Source organism: Molothrus aeneus, chromosome 23, assembly GCF_037042795.1.
Source record: "Molothrus aeneus isolate 106 chromosome 23, BPBGC_Maene_1.0, whole genome shotgun sequence".
Classification (NCBI taxonomy): Eukaryota; Metazoa; Chordata; class Aves; order Passeriformes; family Icteridae; genus Molothrus; species Molothrus aeneus.
In genome coordinates this window covers 7,081,577-7,094,964 of record NC_089668.1, presented here as the reverse complement: position 1 = coordinate 7,094,964, position 13,388 = coordinate 7,081,577, and the positions used below count along the sequence as shown (strand labels likewise).

The 13,388-nt window shown below is 49.5% G+C and overlaps 1 protein-coding gene across 1 annotated transcript in view; it reads left to right on the top strand.

Annotated features, from left to right (window-relative positions):
• Nucleotides 1–7,684, top strand: part of EPB41 (erythrocyte membrane protein band 4.1) — a 76,184-nt gene extending 68,500 nt beyond the window's left edge. The window contains exons 23-26 of the mRNA XM_066564848.1: nt 1,141–1,242; nt 1,690–1,770; nt 3,254–3,361; nt 4,239–7,684. Of these exons, the coding sequence (XP_066420945.1) occupies nt 1,141–1,242; nt 1,690–1,770; nt 3,254–3,352 (282 nt within the window). The 3' untranslated portion in view covers nt 3,353–3,361; nt 4,239–7,684. The remainder of the gene's footprint in view (nt 1–1,140; nt 1,243–1,689; nt 1,771–3,253; nt 3,362–4,238) is intronic.
• Nucleotides 7,685–13,388: the final 5,704 nt, after the last annotated feature.

Here is a 13,388-nt window from a genome sequence, read left to right as displayed (position 1 = left end):
CTCTTTAGGCCCTGAAAGGGCTATAAGGTCTCCCAAGGCCTTCTCTTTTCCAGGCTCAACACCTCCATCCCTCCGAGCCTTTCTTCATGTATTTGAAATTTTGGAGCCTGTGTCAGCTTGGCTTTGCCATCACTGTGGTTGTCATCAGCAGCTTGTGCTCTCCTGTTGCTGTGGGATGTTGTTATGGATGCAGGAATCTCATGATTGTATAATTTAGGATTCCTAAGGAATGCTGTGGCTGCTCAGCATCCTCCCAACTGCAGCACCAGAGAGATCATTCAGACAATAGTGGTGACCGTTGCCCTGGCTTTTGGCAAGTATGTAGGTGAATGGAGGAGTTTTGCTCTAACTGGGAAATGGAAAGGAAAAGTGATCTCCAGGGCTGTGATCAGTCGGCCATGTGTGCACAGGATGTGATGTGCCATGAGATCTCTTCCACACTGTGGAAAATGGTCCCACCTTGTGGTAATTCCAGATACTGTCCCAATGCTGAGCAAGGACGCTGCCCAGTGGGGACATGGACAGCACAGCCAGGATGAGCTGGCCAGGATGACTTCATGTGGGATTTTTGGCAGACCTTGAGTGGTTGAGTCAGGCAGGATGAAATCCAAGAACCAGCTCCAAAATTTATTCCTGTTTCAGCAAATGTCTGGATGTTCTTTGCTTCTGCAGAGCATGAAGTGAGGGATGTGCAAGGTTTTGTCAGGAAGGAGGAAGGGTCACAATTACCTTCTGAATAAGATTGTGCTCTTGGCTTTGTTGATCTCCATGGATGCAGGCAGGTGGAATTTGGGATCAGTGTCTGTGTTGGTCTCCTGTCATGGTTCAGGCATGGGTGTTATGACCAGCACTGCAGGGCCAGCAGCATGCTCAGATTTGGGTACGTCCCTGGTGCCCCTGGTCTGAGGGGTGTCACAGGTCCTCCCTGAAGGATCTGTGCTTTTCCAGCCTTAAAGCATAGGGACTTTGAGCTTTCAGAGACTTGCCCAGCTCTTGTGCACCTAGGCACAGGTTGACTTGTGTCTTGTGCATGATGGAGCTGCTGTCCTCAGATTATCCTCTGTCTGGCTCTGGTGATGTGGAGCCTTTGCTTCTGTCCCCACTGCTCAGGGGCTGATGGCCTGTTCTTGTGTCCCACAGACAGATGGTGGCAATGGGGATTTAGACCCTGGCATCCTGCTGACTGCCCAGACCATCACTTCAGAAACCACCAGCAGTACCACCACCACCCAGATCACCAAGGTAACACCAGGGAGCACCACAAAACACCAATTCAACCAACAGCCTGATGGAGAGATGAGCAGGGATGAGTGAGAGAAAAAAAAGTTTTTGGAAGGTCCTTTCAAATACATGATTAGTACATGGAGCAAAGCATGAAGGGTTCAGTTTTGCCTGTGTAAATCTGTGGATTGTGCATTAAATTGCAGCACAGTCTGGACATGGACTCTGACTGTCCTGTGGGGGACAGCAGGAAGAGCTGTCCTGTGAGGAGAAGCTCTTCCCTGGCTCACCTATAAAAAATAACTCTTTGACAGTTTTTCCTTGAGCAGCAGCAGTTTCCCCTGTGACTCTAATGCCAGGTACAATTTGGTGACACTATTTTTGGATACCGTCTTTAGACAGGCAGCCCCAGTGAGCTTGAACGCCTCTGCACTTTTACACTAACAGCAGCTTTTCCTTCTGCTCTAGACTGTGAAAGGTGGCATTTCAGAGACACGGATTGAGAAGAGGATTGTCATCACGGGAGATGCAGATGTAGACCATGACCAGGTAGGAGTGTGGATATGATCCAAAAGAATTTTCCCAGAGCTGGCAAAAATCAGTCAGGCTGCCTGTTCAAAGACAGTGTCACCAAAAAATGAACCAGGGAAATTTTACTGGGGTAGAGATGAAAGTTCATATTTTTATAAATTGTGGCTGCTCTATCGCTGTAAATGTTCAAGGGCAGGTTGGACAGGGCTTAAAGCAACCTGGTCTAGTGGAAGGTGTCCCTGCCCATGGCAGGGGGTGGAATGGGATGAGGGTTTAGATCTATTTCCAACCAAGCCATTCCATGATTCTATATCAGTAATAAATTCCTTTTGACATTAAACATCTGAGCCAGGAAAGCTGAATTCTATTCTGAAACTGATGAGCAGCAAAGTTTTGATTCCAGAATTGTTTCGGACAGTTGTAGGCTTTTTTAAAAAATCCATAAAAATGTGAAATAAAAGTTTTCCTTGACATCTGGCTGATCTGCATTCCTTTTCCCATAACTTTGAAGCACTATTGCTATTCTGTAGTGCCAGAAGTAATTTCAGAGCACTCAGCACCTGTGTAGCATCTCTTTGGCTATATATGAAACCTTTCTGATGACTCAGCCTCATTGGCCTCTTGCATGTGTTGGAAGTGATGATTTTGTCATCAGAGAATTATACTTTGAATTTAAATTTAGTCACAAGTATCATGGGGGTGGAAAATATTCTTATGACAAGATCTAGTTTATTAACTCCACCAGAAAATGTCTGAGATGTGCCTATCACACTTGCTGGAAAAATAAGCAGGTTATGCTTAAATGCTCTCATCCATCTTCTGCCATGGGGCAGTGGAGAGATGGAGGTATTCTTCAAGTAGTGCTTTTCCTTTCAGAGATAATGTAATAGCACTAAAAGTCACCAAAGTGTGTGGCTGAAGTCCTGGGGGCAGTGTTGGGCACCACAATTTAAGACCTAAAACAATTAAGAGAGATTCCAAAGGAAGCTCTGGAGATGGTGAAGGATCAGGAAGGGTCATAGAGGGGGTGGCTGAGGGCACTCGCTGTGTTCAGCTGGAGCAGAGGACACTGAGGGTAAGGCTCAGCAAGGGCTGCAGCTCCTCCCGAGGGGCAGCTTCGAGCTCTGCTCCCTGTGATAGAGGAGGTTTAGGCTGAGATCAGGGCAAGGTTCTTCCCCCAGAGGGTGCTGGGCACTGCCCAGGCTGCCCAGGGAATGGACACGGCCTGGAGGCTGCCAGAGCTCCAGGAGCCTTTGGACAGCAGTGCCAGGGATGCCCAAGATGGGGTTGTTGGGGGGTCTGGGCAGGGCCTGGAGTGGACTGGATGATCCCTGTGGGTCCCTCCCAACTCAAAATTATAATTTTCCTATAATTCTATCAAGTGCATCTACTTTTCTTTTTTACACTCTGGAGTTAGAAGAAGGTTCTTGTGTCCTTGGTGGGTGCCATGCTCTGACACTCTGATGTGCTCTAACCTATGCTCTCCCCTGCTGTCCCTCAGGTCCTGGCACAGGCGATCAAGGCTGCTAAGGAGCAGCACCCAGACATGTCAGTGACCAAAGTGGTTGTGCACCAGGAGACAGAGATTGCAGAGGAGTAATTGGGCTGTGTGAGTAGAGACATCACCTTGAGTGGGGGCAGGGGGTGACTGATCTCAGTGCACAGGAGATTTGGGTAAATAGGGTCAGAGTTGAAGTAAAATGATCATTGTTCTCTGCTGAGTCCTGCTCATGCTTCGTCCTGTTAGATCCATGGAGGCTGATGAGGCAGTCACAGACAGACTAATCCTGTGGAAATGAGCCCAAATGGGTTAAAAGCTACACAGCTCCTGCCATGAGGCTACTTTGCCTTCTGAAATATCCATGATGTGCTGGGAGCACATGGAGCAGCTGTAGGTGGCACATAGACCCCTGTCCACATCAGTGCCCAGTAACCCCCAAGCTTGCCTGGAAATCCCATTTTCTGCAAATTTTATAAGTTTGGGAAGGAGCTGCTGAAGGAATCCAGGAGCTCTGGGTGTACCTCAGTGCTTTAAACACCATCCTGCCTCATGCCACTGATCACAGAATCCTAGAATGGTTTGGGTTGGATGGGACTGTAAAGTTCATCCAGTCCCACCCCTGCCATGGGCAGGAACACCTTCTACTGTCCCAGGATGATCCATACGCTGTCCAGCCTGGCCTTGGACACTTCCAGGGATCCAGGGGCAGCCACAGCTTCTCTGAGCATCCTGTGCCAGGGTCTCACCACCCTCCCAGAGAAAAATTCCTGTCCAATATCCCATCTCACCCTGCCCTCTGGTATTCTTGTCCTGTTGCTCCAGACCCTTGTGCAAAGTCACTCTCCTGGAGCCCCATTAGGCACCTCTCACCTGCCTCTGGTGGTGACTCATCCGACTTCAATTCCCATCCACTTCAGGGAGGTGTATTCCTGTCTTTTCCAGTATGCTGCTGTTGGTGCAACTTACCATCTTCCTCTCTTGCTAGGAAACGTTCCTGCCCATGACAACACCAGGAAAAAGAAACCCAGCAAAACTACCAAGAAACTACCTGGAGCACAAAGACCTCGGATTTCAGACTTGACACTCAGAGACATTCATATCATTTATTAAGAGTTGCGCTTTGACATTTTACTTGAGATTTTTCCAGAGTCCACTAGATCCTACTGGATATAGGGTTTTGTTTTGTTGGGTTTTTTAATATCTATCGCGACAGAAATATGCCATATTTCTAACTTCTAAAATATTTCTAGTATTTTTTACAGGTTTTCAGTTTTGCATTCCCTCACGCAAAGCCTCTTCAGACACAGAATCTCACCTCACAGGGCTCCAGGGCTCCCTGTTTTAACTTGTATTCCCTCTGCCTCATCAGGGATAGCGGAGCTGTTCCGTGCATGTTCCCGGTGCGGGCTCTGTATGCGCCTTCACAAAGCCATGGGTCCTTCTTCCAGGAGAGTCAGTTTAAAGAGTCAGACTCTGTGCAGCATTTCCAATTGCCTCTAGATTATTTTTGTAGCTCTGGGGAGCTCCAGCCCCGCTGCAACACCTGGGCTGCTCTGAGCTCCCTCCCCATTGGGTTCCAGCCCTGATGTGTGATCACAGTAGGGTTTTGTGGTGTAGCCTGTGCATACATCTGAATAGTTGACTAGATTTAAGGAATACTGGAAGTTGCTTCAAGTATCTTATACTGTGAATTTTAGAGCTTTAAGAGGATAGCATCTCACCTTCTTCCCGTGTGTCTCTGCTGAGTGCTCCCCACCTGTTTGTGTTTTCTAGATGCCATTAAATTAAAAAGCCCTTAGAAGTGTGTGTTTAAGGTGTTTGGACTCGGGATGCTATTAAGGTAGGCTTGTGCAGCATTCACAGGAACTGAGCTTTTCAATGTCATAGTTTTTCACTTGTTTGTGTTCATGATTTTTAAATTATGGAGGGGTTTTTTGGTTTTTTTTGTAAGTCATGGGTTGGGTTTTTTTCTTCCCCTCGCAGTGCTATTTAAAGCTGAACACGTTACCCATTTCTCAGAGCGTGTATCCTACTAGCATTTAATTTAAATTCCTTTAGACAATTCTTCCTAGGCCTGCAAGCTGTATTTGGAGAGGCTGAACAAGGAATTTTAGGAGCTATCAGGTGTTGCTGATGGTGAAAGAGCCAAACCACATGGGAAGTGTTGACATTCCCTCTTCCACACTCGACTGCGGGTCTGGATTTGGCTTCATGACCCCCTTGCTGGAATGAAATATCAGGGTGATTGTCTGAATCTTGAGGCTGAGCTTACAGACCCCCAGGGCCATTTCCAGCACAGAGGGGGTGATGCAAAAACATGATTTCAGGGGCTGGATGTGCTCCCATTTCTGCTCTCTAAGCTTCATGGGAATGTTCTTGCCTGGTTTGTCCTTCCACCTTTTAAATTCAAGAAGCAAAAAACCAACCAAGCTCTGTAAACAGTCTGCCCAGACACTTGTGAACACTTTAGTCCACTTGAGGTTGTGATTTTTTTTTTCATGTATAAATATATATATATATTTATATATATAGTGTGGCACAGTGGTAGCTGAGGGCAAGGAGTGCTCTGCTCCTTAGGTGAGGATGGGGAAAAAAATGGCAATAAAGAGAAAAGCTCTCCAGTTTTAAATTTGAATAATGTATTTCAGAAGTCACTGGATTTAGCTCAGGCTGCAACGACTCCACTGTTTAGCTGCAGCCAGCCCTGGAACTACACTGGGGCTGGTGCAGCTTCTCAGCTTCAGGTGCAATTTTAATTAAGCTGTCAGTATTGATTGGAGACTCTGCTGGAGCTGCTGGATCTTGGCTCTCTTTGAGCCTTGCTGGCCCTGGGTCCTGCTCAGCCTCCAGCCCTCCCATGCCAGCAGCTGCCTCTGGGCTGCTCTGGTGCAGGTTTCCCTCCTGGGACACTCTGCCTCCCTCACGGCATCCTGCTCTGGGGATTTAGGGAGTCCTGGGCTATAGTGCAGAGATTAAGTCTTCCTATCCATGTCTGAAAAGCCCTTTCCTTCCTTATTCTGCCACGCAGGCTGTGGAAGAGGCCTGTGTCTCTGCTGTCCTCAGCTTAGTTGGGTAATGCTTGCCTTAAACACCCATCATGCTGAGCACCCTCAGTCACTGTCCTTTTTCTGGAAATTGAGTTCTTTGCCGCTCAGTCCTTCCATCTCATTTGCAACAGACACCTGAAGAGTGAAGGGGCACATGGAGCAGTGGCTGAGAGGAGTTCTGGGCTTTACCAGGCACAGCCAGCATAATAAATTAAGTTTGTCCATAGCACTTAAAGGCACTTGGCTGTCAGGAGAGTTTAGGGGAATGTGGTCCATGGGTGTTCCCTTGGGGTGTCATGTGCCCTTAGCACGATGAGTGGGACAAAACACCCCAAGCAGGGGATTTCTGGGTGAGAAGCCTGCTGGCAGGAGAGGTGGTTCCTTCCCAAAAGGATGTGCTCACTGTTGCTGCAGATGTCCCTTGTTAAAGGGCCTGTAGACTAGAACAACCCCATTTTTTTTTTTCCCTTGGATTTTGGGTGGCTGTTTTCCATTTTCACACTTCCCCCTGCTGAGTTCTTGCTTCCCCTGGAGTAATTCAAACAAGTCATGGCCTCATATGCCCTTTCCATCACCTGCTGTCTAACCTCAGGGGTTTCCAGCCCCACTCCTGCCCGAGCCCAGGAGCCTGGGAAGAAGATACAAGTTAAAAGCAGAAGAAGCTTCTCTCACCCTCAGCCAAGGCCATGGTGGGGCTGCCCACTTCCCTTCTACCTCTGGTGGGATTTAAAATCCTTGGCTCTGAGCATGCTGTGTCAGCTCTAGGGACAAATCAGCTAAGTAAGGTCTATTTATATGAATGTTCCCAGCTCTTCCCACTCCACAAATTCACCCAGAGACTGTCTTGATTGTATAATATGCATTATATGGAAGCTATTTATATATGAATGAATGTTTTTATAGAAAGGAAGGCAAGGAGCTCTTGTTCTTCTCCATTAAATTGGAATGGCAGCTCCAGTTGCCCAATAGGAGTCCCTGACCAACAGAGATGTGTTAGCAAAGGACTGACTGATTTCTGATTTTAATAAACTGTGGTTTGCTGATTTTCCTAATTGTACAATTACCTTAAGAGGTGGTAGTGTCCCAGCCTTAGAGATGAAACTTGTAAAAAACAAAACAAAAAAAATGATTTAGTTGAGAAGATGAAGGAGCTTTGTAAAAAATTTTTAAGGCAATTGTGAATTGTCTGGGTTAGGCATTTACAACTCTTTATAAAAATAGGAACTTTTAAAGTTGGCAAAACTTTCTAGATCAACTAGTGATGGGAGTTGTTATTTTGGATTTTCATAGTGAATCAAAGGGAAAGTTGCCATAGTGTTTAGGCAGACCTAAGTGTTCAGTATTGCTTCTTGTACTGCATTTTTCAATAAATCTTCAAACAAAATTCTCTCCCTAGTGTTGAATTCTCTTCCTCCTTCTCATCTTCCTCCAGGTCTCTCTCCTTAGCCTGGCTTTGTGGTGACGCGGTTTTACCAGCCTAAACCAAAGCCCCCAAATGTAGCTACAATGGTGCCAAAGCTCTCCCAGCCCTGGGCCAGCATTTCCCTGGGCTCTTGGTGCCTTCAGACCCTTTAAACAGTTCCTGTTGTGGTCACATATGGGACCAAAGCCCCCAGAAAGGCCAGAAGCAATTCCCAGAGTTCAAATTTGCCCCAAAGAAGCATCACTTGATGTAAAACCTTCGTTTGAGCTGTGAAATTTGTGGTGAGACCAGGTGAGGTCTGTGCTCAGCAGCTACTGCCCAACCCTAAGTAAGCGTGACTCAGCTAGAGTGGGGGGAAATGTCAAATCCATCGATATTTTGGTTCTATCTGATTTGTTTTCTGGCTGCAGCAGCTTTAGGAGGGACAGAAATAAGGCACAAAAAACTGACAGGGCATCTTGGCTGCAGGCCTGACAGAGAACAAGAGCCAGATGGCCCAGTTAGGGCAGTTGGAGACTGGAAATTGGCTGGGAAAAGCTTCCCTGGGGGCAGGGGCAGCCCAGGGCCTGGTTTCCCTAACAGGCAGAAAGAGAAGGGTGGCATGTGGCATGTCCTGCTAAAAGCTCTGAATTCCCATTGCTTCAGACACAGCCATCATAGTTTCCACCCTGACCCCAGACAGTTTGCTTCCAAGCACTAAATTTCAGTGTCCTGTAAAGCCAGAATTACCAAGGAGCCTCAGAACCTGACCCTGGAGAGCTGGGAACCTGCCACCACTGGAGCTGCTTTCCTGTAAGTGTCACAGCAACATGACTCACTCACAGCTCTGTGGCAGAGCCAGGTCCTGTTGTCTCCCAGGCTCCTGCCCTCCCCAGCCCAGCAGGGTCATGCTGCAAACAGCCCTGTTCCAGGGAGTTGGGGCTTGGGGAGGTCCCAGGACCTTCAGACAATGCAGTGGTGTGAGGAGTCATGGCTGGGTATGAACCACAGCCCCAAAAACATCACGGCTGCAGACAACCAACCAAGAAATGGCTTTGTCCCTTTGCTTAGCTGCACTGGGGATGTCAGCCCCTGCTCAATGGCCAAGACATCATCACCTGCTCCCACTTTTGGCCCTATTAAGCATCACCTGGGGACCAGCTCCAAGCTCTGTCAAGCTCCTGTGGGGCCCAGTCTGTCCGACAGCTACCAGCTCCAACAACAATATGGGATTGTGCTGGACTACACCAGTGTGTCCTGGCAGAAACAACCATCATCAGCCTTGGGACTCCCACAGGCAGGGGACATGGGGCTGATGGTTCCCATGGGGCTTCTGGCACATCCCTGTCCTGGACACTGCAGGGACATCAGTGGCACCAGGGATACGGTCCCATATTGCCTATCCACCCAAACCATTGTGCTTTGCTGGGCAGGAGTGTTGTCATCACTAGTGAAGGGACACCTCAGCACAGGTGACACTGGAACCCCATCCAAAATGCCCAGGGGAAAAGTGTCCTCAGCTTATTTCTCCAGGGTACAAGTGCAGGGACAGCAAACACACACCTCGATGCTCAGCAGTCTGGGGCCATCCCAGGAGACTGGAAAGGCTTTTCCTTAAAGCTCCCCAAAGCCCCTCTGGGTGAGTGTCCCAAACCCAGGGTGCCTTTATCCACCTCACAGCCAGAGCAGGAGGGGGTGTGGTAATGTTGCCTGTGGCGTTTTGCCTGGCTACAAGCTAGGGAAAATGTTAGGCAAACAAATACCATGGCAATCCAGATGCAAATAAATGAAACCCCCACCCCTCGTCCCAGCTGCGCAGGAGGCAGCAGTTCCTGGCAGACTGAGTCTGTGCTCTTGGGTGGCCCCACACGCACCCCAGCCCCCAGACCCCACACCAAAGGCAATGACTGTCTTGGAGATCCCATCCTTTGGGAAGAAGCCACAAAAGTGGCTTTCATTCATCACCCTCCCTGGTCCTTCCTCATGTCTCCATCCCAGAACTCAACCTGGAGAAGCAGCTGTCACATCAGGAGGAGAAAGTTCCCATTAAGTCACCAGCTTATTCCAGGCCAGGTTATTTTTAGGCTGCTCCTCCTGGTTTTGGGGCTCAGCAGCCAGTCGTGTTCCTCAGGGCTCCAGGGGGAATTGCTGTGGGAGCCAGGCAGCAACAGGGTGACTCCATCCCTTCCACCTGGGAGAGCCCAGGGTCTGAGATAAACAAGGTTGAAAGGGAGGAATTATGTTGGCAATGGGCCAGGTTGGACATGCTGAGCTCAGCTCTGAGCTCCATTACTGGAGAAACTGAGGCACAAAAGAATAGCCAAAACCAGGTGGGGAATCACCTCAGGTCCTGCAGTAGCTGGGTCAATGGCCTTGGATTCATCCCTGCTCTGTCCCCAACCACCCAAGGAAGCAACAGTGCAGACTCCTGCAGATTCATGGGCATCTTTTGCTTTTTGCCACCAGCATGGGCAGTGATCCCTGATGGGCTCCAAGCAAAGCCCCAGAGATTTGGGCTCCAGCCCCATGCCAGTGCTCAGCTGTCAGGACACATCACACAGATGCTAACAACACTGAGGGAACTTTGGCTTTTGACCCAGGACCAGCCCCAGGGCAATCCATCCCACATTGCTCAGCCCATTTCTACAGTAGGATTAATGTGCAGAGCCTTGGGTGCCAGAGAATCTATACAGGACACCCCCAAACCCACAGGAAAAAAATAATGTAAAAATAATTAAGCAACTACTCCCAACCCCACCCCAGCTCCAGCCCCATTCCAGCTCCCCTGGGTACCAGGAAGTACTAGGATGGGTGCCTTTGGCTCAATGCTGGCTCACTAATGCAGAGAGGCATTTTGTATTACACTCTTGCCCTTTCTTAAAATAGAAATCAGCCCCCTGCCAAAAGGGACAGACCCGGGGAGCACAGCTGCACCCATCACACCGCTGCTCTTTAGCCATGGAGGGCAAAAGCCACACTCACCCAGCACAGGTCACACCGTCCCCTACGCATCACCCTCCTGACAGACACCTCGGCAGGAGATTTATGGCCAGGATCACTCACTGCTGGCTGTACTGCAAGTGTGTGCTGGGAGCCGAGCCCTCACCTTCCCACAGACCTTAAATCTTATGAAGGGCACTCTGGCCAAGCAGATTCATGGCTGTGACCAGCCCCACTGCGGGAATAGGAGGAAAAAGAGCTGCAAACCAGCCAACGGCTGAGCAGTATCAGGGAGTGATTGTCGCCAGCTGTGGTTGTTGTGCTCCCTGGGGACAGAAGTATCCCCAGCAGCAAATCTGGAGACTCACTGGTACTACTGGGGTATACCCAGGCATGAGAGACCCTCTCACAGCCACCAGCAGGGTCTGCATCTCTCCAGGGCACATCTCCCACACACAGCCTGTGGTAGTTGTTCCCTCAATCCATTTTCCCCATTTTATCAAATTTTGGCCCAAACTAAGCTGTCCTGTAGCCACGCACCAGCTGAGAGGTCTCTTGGTGGTGGGGGATAATTGCAATTTCCCTTGATCTCTCCAGCCTCCATCCTCTGGTCCAAGGGACCCCCAGGGTCAGTCCTCATCAGCCTGGACATGTTGGTGTTGGGAACAATCCTCCAGTTTTCCTTGCTGGTGTTTATGATGAAATACCCCTTCTGTTGGTAGGAATCTCCTCCTGCAGTGGCCACTTCCTGGGGCGGGATACCCTGGGGGGTGACAACAGCTGGATATTTAGTCCATAGCATATCTAGTCTGTTCCTGAGCAGGACAGAAGGTGCCTCCAAGCACTGCCCTTCACAGGCTGTGCAGTGTGGCATCTCCGGGACTTCCAGGATTGTTCCACTTCACAACCCTGCAGCCAAACAGTCAATGGAGGGATCCATCCAGGGTGTACATTTTTACTTTTACTTTCTGTTTCTAACCTCACCCTGCCCAGGTCACTCCCAGAACACTGAGGACAGCACACATGGCATCCATCCACTGAAACCAGCACTCATAATATCCCACAAATACTCTGGGAACAGTGTCCACGAACAGAGCTGAAGGTGAGGGATACACAGATGCTGCTCTTCCCTGGAGAAGGCACAGGGTTTCTCACCCTGCCAGATTGATTAATCAAACTGGTTTGCGTTTTGAAACAATCCTTGTGTGACTCAGAAATGCCTCCCCTGGAGGATGCTGCTGAGCTGTGGAAGGAGGATGGGGCAGGAGGATGATGCTGGTGTAGGCACATGGTCCACGCAGGTTGCCCTGTGGTCCAGCCATTTCCAACAGTTAGACTGAGCCTCAGCCAGAAAATGAAGGGGAAAAATTAAAACAAACACCCCCAGTAGCTTCTCGTGCGGCTCCTTGTGGCATTTTGGGCTCCAATTCCTTGCTGCCAGTTCCCAAAGCATGGCCCAGGGCCCAGCATTAGCTCTGGCTGCAGATGGTTAAGCCCAAGTAAAAAGTTATTTTTGGACAAAAACAACCTTCTGGCACTTCCTCTGTGATGCTGCTCCAGGGCAGACCCCAATGGTGACTTTTTCTTTTTGCTGCTTATTGCATTGAATCAGTGCCTAAATAATGTTGAGATTAAGCAGCTATCACTCCCAGAGAATCCTCTGGGATGCAACTGGGCCCAAACTGCAGCTGTGGGTCCCATCGCTGGTCCCTGCACAGGGGAAGTTGTATCCAAGCTCTCTGGGAGGGCTGGCAACTGGAAACAGAGACAGCTTTTCCGTGTAAAGCAGAACACCATCCCCCCCATCAAAGCATTGTGGGGGGCTGCTTTTTGGGAGAAGAGGGGGCTGGGGTAGAAAAAGCAATTTCCAAATGATTTTACTGGGATGTTTTGATCTGGAGAAGGATGTTGCTCCCAAAGTTTGCAAGGTCTGACACTCTGTGTTCACTTCAGACCAGAGAGGGAGAAGCAGGGACAGGAATAACCCCCCCACCCTCCACCCCCAAACATTTCATACAGATAAAAGAGATTTCAGTCATCCCAAGAGGCCCTGGTTTGGGGAAGGCAAAAGGCAAAGATCCCATCTAGGCTGCCACAGCCATTTTGAAGCCTCCTGAGTTCCTGGAGAGCAGAGTTGTCCCAGTCCTATTGCTCCAATCCATCCTTCCACATGCCCTGGCATCCCGGGGCTCCTCCTGCCCAAGAGAGCTGGAGGGAGTAAGAAGGGATGGGATGAACCCCCAGCTCCCTTTTCTCCAGGAATCTACCCCTGTGCTGAGGCTGCCTCTTTGGCCTCATCCCATAAAGCTCCTGCTCTGCATCCAACAGGCACCAAATAACAGAACAGCACTCTGGCAAAACCGGCACTGACACTCCCCCACCTCTTTGCCCCTTCATATCCTTCCTCCCACCACCTGCATCCTCCATCCCACCAAAACCCAGCACAAACAAACCTATTTCCACTGAGAGGCTCTCAGAATTGCTGCACCCCAGGTGGGCAGCAGCACCTTGCTCACTGCCTGCAATTCCTTGGGCACCTTTTACATCCCTTCTCTCCATAAAAATCCCAAACCTTGCACTTATCACCTCATCCTCTGAATGCTGAGCAGCTAGTTATGAAGTATCCCTTCTCCAGTGGAGTCTGGGTGGGGGCACAAGGTCTCACAGACCCTCTGGACAGACTGCCACAGGAGCTGCCCCTCCCAAGCATCCCACAGGCAAGAGGAGGAGGCAAGACAGGACTACA